At 45.4% G+C, this 14,240-nt stretch overlaps 1 protein-coding gene and 1 pseudogene across 7 annotated transcripts in view; both read left to right on the forward strand.

Annotated features, from left to right (window-relative positions):
* LOC101660897 overlaps window positions 1–1,541 on the forward strand; it is a 22,905-nt pseudogene extending 21,364 nt beyond the window's left edge.
* A 3,754-nt stretch (window positions 1,542–5,295) lies between these two features.
* Window positions 5,296–14,240, forward strand: part of DZIP1 (DAZ interacting zinc finger protein 1) — an 88,112-nt gene continuing 79,167 nt past the window's right edge. For 5 of the 7 annotated variants that reach the window (XM_004709764.3, XM_045296364.1, XM_045296366.1 and 2 more), the window contains exons 1-5: window positions 5,297–5,511; window positions 6,600–6,695; window positions 6,981–7,185; window positions 7,868–8,151; window positions 8,279–8,854. In XM_004709764.3, coding sequence (XP_004709821.1) covers window positions 8,116–8,151; window positions 8,279–8,854 — 612 coding nt within the window. In that variant the 5' untranslated portion in view covers window positions 5,297–5,511; window positions 6,600–6,695; window positions 6,981–7,185; window positions 7,868–8,115. Of the gene's footprint in view, window positions 5,512–6,599; window positions 6,696–6,980; window positions 7,186–7,867; window positions 8,152–8,278; window positions 8,855–14,240 lie in introns of all 7 variants that reach the window. The other 2 variants (XM_045296367.1, XM_045296362.1) reach the window with 2 other exon arrangements.

The raw sequence follows: 14,240 nt of genomic DNA on the forward strand, positions 1-14,240 counted from the left end.
CCATCCTCATATAAATATATTTGCATATGTACATGTCTTTATCTAGACCTCTATAAATGCCCTTTGCCTCCCAGTTCTTCCCTCTATTTCCCTTGACTTTCCTCCTGTCCCATTAGCATGCTCAGTCCTCACCAGGGTTTCAGCAATTCCTCTTGGTTACATTACCCTTGATCATGCCCTACCAGGCCTCCCACACCCTCCTCACCACCAATTTGGATCACTTGTCCCCTTGTCCCTGGGTTTGTTAACACCACTACCTTTCCCCCTACCTCTCCCATGTCTCTCCAGAACTGTCAGTCTCATTGTTTTCTCCTCCAGATTGTTCATCCAGCCTCTTATTTAGACAGACCTGCGGAGATTATAACATGCACGAAAACAAGACAGAGCAAAACCAAGCAACAATATACAACAAAATAACAACAAACCAATGACCAAAAAAACCAACACAACAAGAAAGAAAAGCTTGTAGTTAATTGAAGAATCGTTTTTTTGGCCTTTAGTAGGAGTGTTTTCCAGTCCAGTCTGTTGGGGCACCACGCTCTGACCCCAAAGTCCACCTTCATTCCTTTCAGCCAGTGGTTTACAGAGGCTAAGATAAGAGTAATTTTTCCTAACTTTGGGAGGCAGGAAGGAGTGGGGGAAGGGATAAAACTAAAAAGGGTTGGTCTTTTTGGTCCTGGTTGGTGCCTCTCCCAGGGGCTGAACTTGGACATTGTGAGGGGCCTCACTATGGGTGCGTAGAGGAGACAAAGCCTGGTTTTTTGATCCTGCAGGAGTCAATGGGGCACTTGCTCCCTGCAAAGTTTAACATAAGGCTGGAAATGGTCAGACTCCTTGGGAAGTGTAGGGGTAAACTGCCTTAGGGACTGGCTCCTGGGATCTTGGGCTAGGTGGTGCACTACCCTTAGTTGTCAAGAAAGGCCCTGAGTGGGAATTTGCTAACATCACCTTGAGATCTGCCTGCTTGGCACATTTTTGTAATCAACATGGGGTTCCTGAAGAAGATTTAGCTCAGTGGTTCTCAACCTTCCTAATGTCTCGACCCTTTAATACAGTTCCTCATGTTGTGGTGACCCCCAAGCATAAAATTATTTTTGTTGCTACTTCGTAACTAATTTACCTACTGTTATGAATGGTAATGTAAATATCTGATATGCAGGATGTATTTCCCTTGTTACAACAGAGTGATTAATCACAAAAACAATATGTAATTATATTACAAATATATGAAATTTTGTGTTGAAGCATGGCGTAGCATGGGTAACAGTCTTAATACAACAACAGTAAACGACATTGCTACATCTTGCGACAGTATGCATAAAAAGCCAACACCAGTGCAAAGGTTGAGATAGCTTCTTTCTACCAAATCAGAAATTCTCAGGGCAGTCTTTGTAAGAGCACAAAGAAGATCATCTTCTACAACAAGTCTACTTCTGTATTTACACTTGATAATCAACAAGTGCATAAACCCTTTTCACAAAGATATGTTGCTGGAAATGGAAGAAGAAGGTGCACACAGTATCAGACAGAACAGGATATGACTGCAAACACTTGATCCAGAATTTTGTAGCTGGCATTGTAGAGAAATCAGCTATCGCTGTTAATAAATTCAATGAACTCCTCTTGTACTGTCTCAGGAACGTCTTCAACTTTGACTGTGAATTGGGCTACTGGCAAGTGCAAATGTGGTGTCAGGTAGATTTATGAAATTTCTTCTGCAAACATGTGCAAGTATTCTTCACAGAAATTACCATCATAATCCTTTTGTCTGGTTCAATGTCATGTTCCCCAAAGAAAACAGATAAGGTAGGCAACATGTAAATTTTAATTCCATCCAATTATTTTTGCCAAAGCTGAAGTTTCATTTAGAATGATTGGATATTTTTGGACCAATGGAGGCATGTTGCATTTGGTCATTGCAGTGATCAATTTAATTTATTCAAGATGGCAAAGATGGCAACTAAGTAAGTTATTTTCCGCAGATCACTTTTATCACTGAGAAGTTAAGTTCACTTTTATCGCTGAGAAGTGCTTTGAACTGCGGTCTTGCTTTCTGATTAAAAAACGTTTTGAGTTCATCACGAAGCTCAAAAACGCGTAAAAGTTTTCCTCTGGACAACCATCTCACTTCATGTGACATAGCAGAGCACTGTTTGGTGCATCAAACTTGTTGCACAGTTGTAAAAACAGTCAACTGTTTAAAGTGCTCGCCTTTACGAAATTGACAGAACTCATGACGCTTTTCATTACTTCTTGTAACTTTAAAAAAATCATTTTATTAGGGGCTCATACAACTCTTATCACAATCCATACATACATCAATTGTGTAAAGCGCATTTGTACATTCATTGCCCTCATCATTCTCAAAACATTTCCTCTCCACTTAAGCCCCCAGCATTAGGTCCTCATTTTCCCCCTCCCTCCCCCCTTCCATCCTCCCACTTCTTGTAACTCTTGTGGCAGCGTCTTCATTGCTAATATTTGCCAATGAATCATACAGTGAGTTCCGATGACTTTGGGTGACTCATTCAGTAGCAAACGTTGAAATCCATCCAGATTAGCATCCTAGCATAGCTGGAGCCCATCCTTGAAAACACCACAAACCTTTTCCCAAGAGATCTTATGGTCTTTCAGAAACAACCAACTGTGTCAAATACATCACATGCAGTAGTTGTCATTTAAAGAGGTTTGCAAAAAAAACTCATCTTTAAAGTCATCATTAATATTCCTCACATAAACCAGTAACTGAACAGTTTGCAACGTCTAGATTCAAGCTGGATGCTAAATATTGGAAGTGGAGCAGATTTAATTTCCTGAATTACCTGATCAAGAATATCAGCAGATATGCCATCTATTCTTTTGCGGACAGTGTCAGCCTATGGAACCCCAGATTCTATATATTTTGACAGCTGGGCACCATCAGCTTTCTTCACCGCATTTGCCTGTGCACCCGCTTTGTCTTCAGCATTTGTGTCGGGGTAGGGTGGTGTGCTTCTTCCATGTGGGTTCTATTGTTTCTTAGCTAGATGGCCGCCTGATTGTCTTCAAGCCTTCAAGACCCCAGACACTATATCATTTGATAGCCGAGCACCATCAGCTTTCTTCACCACTTTTGCTTATGCACCCACTTTGTCCTCAGCGATCAAGTTGGGACAGGCTGGTGTGCTTCTTCCATGTGGGTTTTGCTGTCTATGACTTGGGAATAGTAGCTTTCTGCTTCTTCTTATACTAAGGTGTTTTGGCGTAAAGTCCAAAGGAGTATTTCAGTTTCTTCTAGCATGCATCAAGTGTGTTTAAGGCAAGGTCAAGCTCTCTCAGTCCATAACGTGCGTGCGGACACACACACACACACACACACACACACACACACTCCCTAATGGGCTACACGTATAGATACTGTGGTAGTTACATAATTTCATGTCAACTTGCTAAGTAGGTTATAGGGGTGGAGTCTAACCTGTCAATCATGTCACAGTCTGATTGATGCCTTCTTGTGGGCATGTCTTTCTCATGAGGATTCTGGGAACTCCTGTCTTCCTCCCTGGAGGAGGGGCACATACTCTCTCTGCCACACCTTCCTATTGACAAGCCACATGGAGCCACACTGATGGCAGATGCTTCCACTGCCACTGGATCCACAAGACTTTGCACCCACAGGCCTGTGATCTTTGTATATTCGGCATCATTGCATGTGTTGTGTGAGTCTGAAGAGGAATTTATAGACTGGTAACAGACATATGGGCTAATATTGGACTTTTGGACTTGATCTGGACTGGGCTGGGATGTTTTCTTAATATACAATTGTTCTTTGATATAGATAGCCCTTTTCTATCCATATATGAGTCTCCCTGGATTTTGTTTCTCTAGTCAACCCAGACTAACACAGATATTGCAAAGCTATGGCTCTATTTACTTCATATTGCCTGACATTTCTACCTAGAAGTGTTTACCTTTTTAAGCTCTAATACAACCTTTAGTCTTAAAGGATTTTCTAGATGATCTTGCATACTCTTTCAAATTAAAATTTAAATCCCACCCAGACTGTCCGAAGCCCTACAGAATTCATGTAAAAACAGGAGCGAGGAGTTCAGTTTTTATTGCACTCTTACAATGTTTGCCGCCTTGTGATAGAAGTTTGAGTCAGTGGTGGCACAGACAGGTGTTTTTATAGTAGCTTGTTTTGCTCAGCAAAGTCTGGAGGTTGCTTCTGTCAAATTTAATAACTATTTTGGTACAGCAGAGACTAATATTTTGGGGAAGATGCACTCAGATTTCTCACTCTGGGTTAACTTCCTAGTTCCTATAATGGTAGATGTATTTTCTGAATTGCTCACTGAGAAACACAAATACTGTCTTAATTTCAGACCACATATTCTAACTTTAGGTTGGGAAACAAATTTCCCATTATTGCATTATTGATGATCCGTAATATCACTCTACTAATTTTTTTGTAACAGAGATCAGTGCCTTTAGTCATAGACAACCTTCCAAGTGACCACAAGAACTGAAAGGAGGGCGGAGAGGTGAGCGTCGTCCTTCTTAAATCTTGCTTTCCATGTCCGTATAATGCAAGGCTGTACTACCCTGTTTCCCCGAAAATAAGACAGTGTCTTATATTAAATTTTGCTCCTAAAGATGCGCTAGGTCTTATTTTCAGGGGATATCTTATTTCTCCATGAAGAATAATAGGTACACATTTATTATTTATTGTTTTATTAAAAGAGACCTTGCACTTCCTGTCTGCTGCAGCCAACAGTGAGCTGTGCTGCAGCTCCTGCTGCTATGGTCCAGAGTCTAGAGATACGGTAGCTTCGGGGGGGCCTTATTTTCGGGAAGGCCTTATTTTTGGGGGATGCCTTATATTTCAGCAAGAGGCAAAACTGTAAGTAGGTCTTATATTCGGGGGATGTCTTACTTTCGGGGAAACACAGTAGCTAGCCCCTTTAAAGTCTTCATGCGGACTTCTGCTTTTCCAATGTCATAGTCCTTGGGAGCGAATTCATAGAAAGTGCCTGTGGGAAAAAGCTAGCACAAAGTGGGAATGGACCTGTTTGAAAGCCTTCCCCAGCAGAGCATCCCGCGCCAGCAACCGAGCGCGCCTGGGCACCACGTGTGTGCGCCCGCAGCCGGATTGGCGGAGCGCTAGCGCCAAGGGTCTAGACTTGTCGGGTTCCGCCCAGACCCCAGAGAAGCCGGGGCCGGGAGCGCAGAGGCCGCCGGCAGAGCTTGGTGGGGGTAGGGTGGGGTGGGGTGGGGGAGGGAGGCGGGAGGGGGGGGAGGACCTGGAGGTCAGTGGCCTGGAGGGTTTGCCAGCCCCCGTTGCCCTGCGCTGCTAAGCCTTGCCCCGAGCCGACGGCACTCCCCCTGCGCCGTGGAGGAAAGAACCGGCCTGCTTCGTTCGACCCGCTCTGCTTCCCCGCCTCCGCCAGCTCCTCCTCTCGGGTCTCTTGGAGCCCCTTCGGCCGCCCGCGCCGCCGGCACCCCGGCCGCGCCCTGGAGCACGCAGTCGGGGTGAGTCGGGGCCTTTCGCGCTCGAGACGCCTGCGGGAGTCCGCGGCCGGCGGCGTGTTTCGGTGCCTGCGGAGCCCGGCCCTCTTCCCGCCTTCCCGGGCCGCGAGCTGATGGGCTGCGCTCTGCAGTGCCGCTGCGGTGGCCGCCGCAGCCCCCATTCGCGGTTGCCCTGTACGGAGCGCGGCCGGGCCCGGTGGCCCTCAGCGTTGTCCTGGGGGCTCAGTGATCGGGCCCAGTCTTGAGTCCAGATCGGGAGGCACCGCGCTGGGTCCCGCGCGGGCTATCGGGAGCTGGGTAAGGACTGGGAAGCATTGCCCCTTCTTTCCTCTTCCGGCCATTTTGTGACTGAGATCGGACCAAGGGGGCTAAGGATGCATAAGGACTCAGTACCCCAAGGCCGGATGCGCGAGCCCAGGTGGGGTGGGGCGCTTGCACCCCGCGCGTCCGTCCCATCGCACGTACGGACGTTCAGCTCTATAGGCTTGGTCCAGAGCGCGGGTTATTTCTGCGAGAACACTGGAGGCAGAGAAAGTTGGAATAGAGGGCCGTAAATGAAGCGCTTGATTCCCTCCATCTTTCAGTTGCACACCCTTTAGGCCAGCGGTTCTCAACCTGTGGGTCGCGACCAGAGGTCGCCTGAGACCATTGGAAAACATATTTCCGATGGTCTTAGGAACAGAAACACCGCTCCTCCATCGGTCTCCAGGCGGGTCCTCCCACATATGCACATACGCCCACATAAGAGGACCCGGCGGGAAGACTGTTGCCCACATTACATCATGCTTCAAGACAAAATTTCATGTCATTAGAAATAAATATTTCACAATATAAAATTACATTTTGTTTTGTGATTAATCACTATGCTTTAATTATGTTCAAATTTGTAACAATGAAAATACATCCTGCATATATTTACATGGCGATTCATAACAGCAAAATTACAGTTATGAAGTAGCAACGAAAATAATTTTGTGGTTGGGGGTCACCACCCCATGAGGAACTGTATTAAAGGGTGGTGGCATTAGGAAGGTTGAGAACCGCTGCTTCAGGCAAAGCTTACCCTTCTCTCTGTGCGGGTCCTATGCCAGGTGTTGGGGCTATAACGGTGAGCAAGAGACAACGGCCCTTGTTCCCGCGTATCCTGCAGTCCAGTGGATGGAGCCCACAGGACATAGGTCTACCAGGTCAGTATCCCGGTGGCCTTTAAAATGGCTGAGTAAAATTTGAATATTGGTCATTAAATTTTGCCCTAGAGTGATATGAAACATTGATAGTCTGTCCTCCCTGCGTAGCTCCTCCCCTCCAGACCAGTTAGAGTTATTTGAAAGCCTGGTTTGTACAAAGTCATATGGTATGTATGTTTACTTTCTTGGTACTTCTATATGAGTTTATTTGCAGTGCACAATACTGCAACTTGTTCCCACTTACTCTGAATTGTGCTGTCCTTCTGCTTACATATTTGACTGTAGGAAAGAAAAAAGTTTTCCTGATGGCTGGTCCAAGCAGGAATTCTCTGTTGTACTGAAGCATGTCTGGCTTTTCTACAGTTCACTGATTTCTGGGATAACCACAGGAGGTCGCCAGGAGACCCTAAGAATGAGGTCTACAGGAAGCTGCTAGCAATATTGTAGCTTCCCCAAAGAACAGAATGCAGCCCCGGCACAAGTTGGGAAGGTAAATTTACCAGTAGAACTGCATAACAAATGAGTTTAAGTCCCCTTATCGGTTATGTTTTTGCCTTCAGTGTTTTGAAAATGAAACTAATACATATTTGGTGAGTTTGTTAGTTTTTACTTGTATCAAAATGTTATAGTTAGGCTGCCAACCCACAGAGACATACCAGGATTCATTTTCAAAAGTATCTTTAGTGTAAGAAATTTAACGAATCTGTCACCAAAAGAATTAACCACAGCTTTGATTTTTACATCAACTTTGTCTTGGTGTAGTATAACAAAATGAGTCTGACAAACGTGAAACACTGGTAATCAACACCATAGTCAAAATAGAGAGCATTTTTGTTACTCCACAAAGCTGCTGATTGCCTTTTTGGAGCCAATACTCGCAACGGCCCACCTTAAAATTTCTAAGTTTTTTTCTAAGTTGTGTGCAAAAGTTAAGTGAATTTAATTTCAAAATCTAAGGCGAGAATAGGAATGCATATGCAGAGGTAGCCACTAGCGCCGAAGTTCTAAGAGAGGTGATGTTCCAGGCCTTTAGGTAAAGGGAGCTTCCAGCACCAAGTCCTGCGGTGGGGGCGTGGGGAGGTGGGGCGGAGCCAGGGCCCGGATGTACCCTCTCCAGGCTGGCGGGTGTGTCCTCGTGGGTTCACCCACATGGTCTTCTTTGGTCCCCGTAGGGTACTGGGCGCATGCTGACCTCGCGCGTGCTAGTGCACACTTTGTTCCTGGTCTGGATGGTGGTCGCTGCCATAGCAACGGCCTGTACGCCCAGACCCTAGTCTGCTGCCGCCGCCGCCGCCGCCGCCAGCACCAGCACCAGCACCAGCACCAGGGACCGGTCTTCTCCGGCTCAGCTCCCTAGGTGTATGGCGGCGGCGGCCCGGGAGGCGGCACAGCCCGGTTCTGCGAGACGGTCGCTTCTTGGATGAAAGCAGAGGCGGCCGATTTGTTTCCAAGCATGGTAAGTAAGAGCAGAAGGCTTGGGCCGGGCTGTGGGCGGTTGGGGCTCATCTAGACTTCTAGGTCTCCTGATAGACAGCTCCCCCGACCCCCACCCGCTTCCCACCTTGCTGTGTGTCTTCCTGCAGCCTTTCCAGAAGCACATCTACTATCCGCTCGCGGATCGTCCGGAGAGCCCGGCGACCCTGACCGCCCCTGCCCCTGCTGCAGCAGGCGCAGCAGGGGCAGCCACCATGGCCTGGGTACCCCCCACCGCCGCTTCGGGTCCCCTGCCCTTCTTCCAGTTCCGGCCCCGGCTGGAAAGCGTGGACTGGCGGCGGCTGAGCGCCATCGACGTGGACAAGGTGGCAGGGGCCGTGGACGTCCTCACGCTGCAAGAGAACATCATGAACATCACCTTCTGCAAGCTGGAGGACGAAAAGTGCCCACACTGCCAGTCGGGTGTGGACCCGGTGCTGTTGAAGCTCATACGCCTGGCGCAGCTCACCATCGAGTACCTGCTGCACTCGCAGGAATTCCTCACGGCGCAGCTGCACACGCTGGAAGAGCGGCTGCGCCAGAGCTACCAGGACTGCGAGCAGAACCGGAAGCTGCTCACCAAGCAGGCAGCCGAGGTCAAGTTACTCAAGGATGAGTGTAAACGCAGGAAAAAGATGATCTCCACCCAGCAGGTGATGATGGAGGCCAAGGCCAGCTACTACCAGGTAGGAAGCTGCCATGTAATTGGGATCAGTAATCTAGTAAAAAGAAAGCGCCTTCTAATTAGATAGGGCAGTTTGAAGGAGTCTTGGCGGCACCAGTGGTCAATTGATGGTTGTTGGACTCCATCTCTGGCAGTTGGCTTCTGTAAAGATGTATAGTTTTGGAATCCACATCCAGACAAGGTCTCTGCTCCATAGGGTTGCTATGAGTCCGATTCAGTGTTTAGGCAATGGGTCTGGTGGTTTCGTTTGGGACGTTTTAGAGCCCTTTCTTGTTTTCAAGACTTGCACTGACCATCACTTGAAACAGCATATTTAAGCCAAGTCAGTAATGTGACATAGCTGCAAAAGCAGTACAGAGTATTACCGTCTTTACCTCGATTTATCAGCTTTTATTACACTTGCCACGTTTGCTTTATTTCCTCTCCAGCTTTCTAGCCATATTGTTGCTGAGCCGTGTGTGACAGTTCAGTTTGCAAACTCCTAAAAATTTGGCTGTGTACTTAACAATACATCTACTTACATAACTGTATGTGTACCCATTTTTAATTTTTGTTCTTCTGGTCTTAATCTTCTACTGTTATGGATTAGATAACTGAATTAATGTAAAGATTTGTTTTTGAGTTATCATAGCAATCCATCCACACTGTGTTAAGCTAGGCTGACTAGAGAAACAAATCCAATGACACTCATATGTACGAGAAAGAGCTTTATATCAAGAAGTAATTATATATCCAAAAAACACATCAGCCCAGTCCAACTCAAGTCCATTAGTCCAATTCAAGTACATAAGCCCCTCTTCAGACTCACATCGCAGAATGAAGGAATATCACAGGCCGATGGGTGCAAAGTCATGTGGATTCAATGGTGTTGGTGACATCCCAGGGCACTGGTAGCAATCAGGGTCAGCCAGCAGTGGGAAGGTGAAGACAGAGAGATGGGGGGAGGTTCCCAGGGCCCTCCTTATGAGAAGGCCATGCCCACAAGGAGGCACCATCAGGCTGTGACCAGACTGACAGGCTGAATACCACACCTATACTTTTATCTATTCTTCAAGTTGACAGGAAATTATGTAACTACCACACATGTTTTTTGTATTGATAGGTTATAGGAAGCACAGTAGTTAAATGTTTGATATGGATATTTAAGCAAGCAAATGATTGATAGGACTGATTTCACAAATCTTCCCACTCTCCTGTTCCAGTCTGTGAGACTGTGATGAAGGGATTAATTCTGCATCAGACTCACCCAGCAAGTGTTGAACAGAACATGCAGACCTTAGATATATGGTGGGTTTGGTTCCAGATCATCACAATAAAGCAAGTATTACAGTAAAACGAGTACACAAATTTTGGTGTTTCCCAGAGCATGTAAATGTTCTATTTATACCATAGTAGTCAATTAAATACAATGGCATTATGAAAAAGTTGGAAAAAGTGAGGATTCCCAAAATGGCCACAGAGAAGTGAGCCCGTGAAAATGGCATTGATAGATGTGGTTGACAGGGTTGCCACTTGCCTTCCCTTTGTAAAAAAATGCATTATTTGTGAAATTCTGTAAAGCAAAGCACAATAAAACAGGGTATGCCTGGGCTCGGGATAGGTGAACCGCTTGGAAAGAATGCTCTTAGATTGATTTAAAAGTAAAGGAGCTCAGTTTATGTCTCCACAGGAGAGGGAAAAGGGACCAGACTTCACCCCGGCGTGCCAAGACGTGAATGTTAAAAAAAAAAAAAAAAAGCAAAGGAGCTCTGCTCGTGTAATAGGTTACACTGCTAACTACAAAGTTGGTGGTTCAACTCCACCAGCAACTCCAATGGAGAAAGATGAAGCTTTCTGCTCCTGTATAAAGATTTATAGCCTCTGAAGCCCACAGGGGCGTTTGTACTGTGCCGAAATGGTTGCTATGAGTCTAAATTGAATCGATGGCAGTGAGAGAGAGAGACTCTTTAGTAGCAATCTGTGAGGCATGCCCATCCAATGATATGCCTACATCTCTAGTTGCTTATTTTCACTGCTGTTATAACATTACATATCAGAAACAAATGGTACCTACTTAACTCTATAAATATGTTTCTTGTTTCTTATAAAATGACGAGAATGGGTTCTATTTGAGCATTTTGAAAAACTCTCTCCTATTCTAGTGGTGGTAGTTATTTATGAAAACATGAAGTCTATAACATACTGAAATTTTATTTCATTCTAAAAGTTAGAGCAATATCTATTAGTAGAGAGATTTTCAGACTTGAAAGATGTAGAAGAGTAAATGACTCAATTTTAGCCAACAAGGGATACTTATCAACTCTTAGCAATTTATCAGTTGAATGACAGCATTACTCTGTCTGATGTGCTCAGGCATGATACACACAGGGTAGGAGTGCCAAGACGCTGTTTTCCTGCAGTACAAGCCTGCTCTACCCTCTAGGTAGTGGTGTGCCATTGTCTGTTTGTGGGGGCTCTGAGCAGTATGTGAATCCCAACTGTTCCACTGTGTCAGCCATTTAACTTCTAGCCCTCGGTTTCCTCATCTAAAAATGGGGGTGGTTAGCAGTAAGGAAAACAAGAAGGTGCAATGATGGCATCTGCGTGTGGGTGCTGACTTATGTCGTGACGTCCCCATCCAAATCTGTGCTCCTTTTTGCAGGAGTTCACTGTCTGGTGGAGTTATCACAAGACCAGACCACTTAGTGTAGATGCTTTAGGACTCGGCGCACCAGCGAGGGGTGGGAAAGATGGTAACCGAGGCTAGCTGGGCCTTCTAGGACCTGATAGCCATGGCAACCCCAGCCTGCGGCTACTTGAACTGTCATGAAACCTTGGGGGAGCACTGGGTGCTGTTTAAAATGTTATTTGACTTTAGGACGGAGTCCTGTGTTTGTGTTTAATTGGGATCTTCTAGCACAGCAGTTCTCAACTTGTGGGTCACGTCCCCTTTGGGGGTTGACTGACCCTTTCACAGGGGTCGCCTAAGACCATTGGAAAACATATATGTCCAATGGTCTTAGGAAGCTACACACCACTCCTCTATCCATCTCCAGGCGGGTCCGCCCACATGCACATATGCCCACATCCGAGTACCTGGCTTGAAGACTGTTACCCAGGCTACATCATGCTTCAAGACAAAATTTCATTTATTTGTAATTAGAAATAAATATTTCACAATATATAACTACAATGAAAATATATCCTGCATATCAGATATTTACATGATGATTCATAACAGTAGCAAAATTACAGTTATGAAGTAGCAATGAAAATAATGTTATGGTTGGGGGTCACCACAACTTGAGGAGCTGTATGAAAGGGTCGCGGCATTAGGAAGGTTGAGAACCACTGATCTAACAGCTGGGCAATTCTGATGGCTGTGTGTAGTTATCTCGCTATCAAGTTATTTTAAACAAAAAAACCTATGATTACCAAACACACTGCCACTGAGCCAATTTTGAGTCCTAGCAATCCTACATGGGGGTTCTGAGACTGTAAATCCATTCAGGAGGAGACAGTCTCATCTGTCTCCCTCAGAGCAACTAGTGGGTTTGAACCACTGACCTAGCAGTCTGCAGTCCAACACTTTAGTGTGTGTTAAATGCCAGCACTATGATTGCCAATGAACAATGATAGAATGTAGACTCAGTTAGTCTAGAAGGCCTGAAAAAGATTTTTGGCTGTTGCAGCAGCCCAGGAAGGGGATTTTGGTTCCTGGTTCTAGTTCAGTGGTTCTCAATGAAAAATTCCAGGGGCTTTGTGGTGGTGGTGGTGGGGGGGGGGGTTACCTCCTCGTATAAAATACTTAGCTACTTAGCCCAGAGTCAACTTCCTTTAGACACAGAAGGAATGTTTGTCCTTTAGCCACTCTCCTTGGCCCTGGTCTTCAAGAGATCTCAAAAACCACCAAGAAGAATCAAGAGCCCTCGTGTTATTTCACTTTGGGAAAGGAATCCTTCCAGTATGGGATTCTCAATGGTTGATTTTTGGGAAGTAGATTGCCAGGTCTTTCTTCTGAGCTACCTAAGGTTGGACTCGAGCTTCTAACCTTCTGGTTAGCAGCTAGGCATGCTCACCACTTGAACCACCAGATCTCATGTTTTCAGTTAATTAAGAAAAATTGGAGAAGGTGGAAACACTCTAAATTCCCATCAACAGATGAATAGATAAACACAAGATAGTACACATATACTATATGTGGAATGCTACTTGCCCAGTAAAGAAATGCAGTCTTGATGCGTACTTCAGTATAGTTGGAGTTTGAAGACATGCTGGGTGAAATAAGTCAATCATAAAAGGACAAATACATGATATTGCTTATATAAAAAGACAACAAGAACAGGCAGATTTAGAGAGACCAAAGTTTGTTAGTGGTTACTAGGAGCAGAGGGGAGGTGGGGGAGGAGGGGAGAAAAGGCTTATTGCTTATGTAGGGCTGAGTTTTTACAGTGATGGGAAAATCACACTAATTTGAAGACTTGCTCAGCCAATTCATGCAATTGCTGTCAGTAAGCTTGAATTGGCCAATGTTGTGAGATGGATACATGCACAGTGACAGCAGCAAAAAGCAGCTGCTGAGGCTGCTTACAGACACAGCTAGAACACTTCAAAGGACTCAGTATGTTGTCGGTTAGGCTCAGGGTGGCATGGGACGCTCCAGTTAATTGGCCTAATGCAGTGTTTAGTAGTTTCAGTCTCTTTCTCAGTTCACTGTGGAGGGCGTGCAGTCAAGGCACACGCAGAAGTTGGTCTCTCACGTGGAAGAACAGAGGAAGGAAAGTCAGGAATGGAAGGTGGACATTCTGTGTGTGGCTTTTTGCCTCCTTGGTCAATGGTTTCCTCTGCCATGAGACCAGAAGAACCGGATGGGGTGCTCAAATCTTATTATTGAACATTTTGATTAAAGAGTCTATAGAAGAATCCTGACCAAATGGGGAAAAGTGCAAAATAGAATTTCAAAATTTCATGAAATCCAATCTGAAAAAAATCTATGGAGACTTTTGATGAGGCCCTGAAACTATTGCCCTGAGATATTTTAAACCTAAAACCAAAAACATCCCCTGAAATCTTCTTAAACCAAATAGTACTATAGCTTCACTATTGAAGAAGTCTAACCTTGAGTCTGGGGCTCTATTAAGATCTAGCTGTGTTTTGTCATTGGTTTTTTGTTGTTGTTGTTGTTTTGTTGCTTTGTTTTTCTCTGTCTTGTTTTTGTGTATATTATTATCTGCAGATTTATCTAGATAAGATAGGCTGGATAAACAATCTGGAGGAGAAAACAATGGGACCGACGGGTTTGGTGGGGGGGGGGTGGTGTTAACAAACTCAGGGACAAGGGAACAACAAGTGATCCAAAATCAGTGGTCAGGAGGGTGTAATATGCCTGTTAGGGCTTGATCAAGGGC

The sequence above is a fragment of the Echinops telfairi genome, unplaced genomic scaffold, assembly GCF_000313985.2.
Source record: "Echinops telfairi isolate 266 unplaced genomic scaffold, ASM31398v2 ScPeMD7_7405;HRSCAF=8443, whole genome shotgun sequence".
Classification (NCBI taxonomy): Eukaryota; Metazoa; Chordata; class Mammalia; order Afrosoricida; family Tenrecidae; genus Echinops; species Echinops telfairi.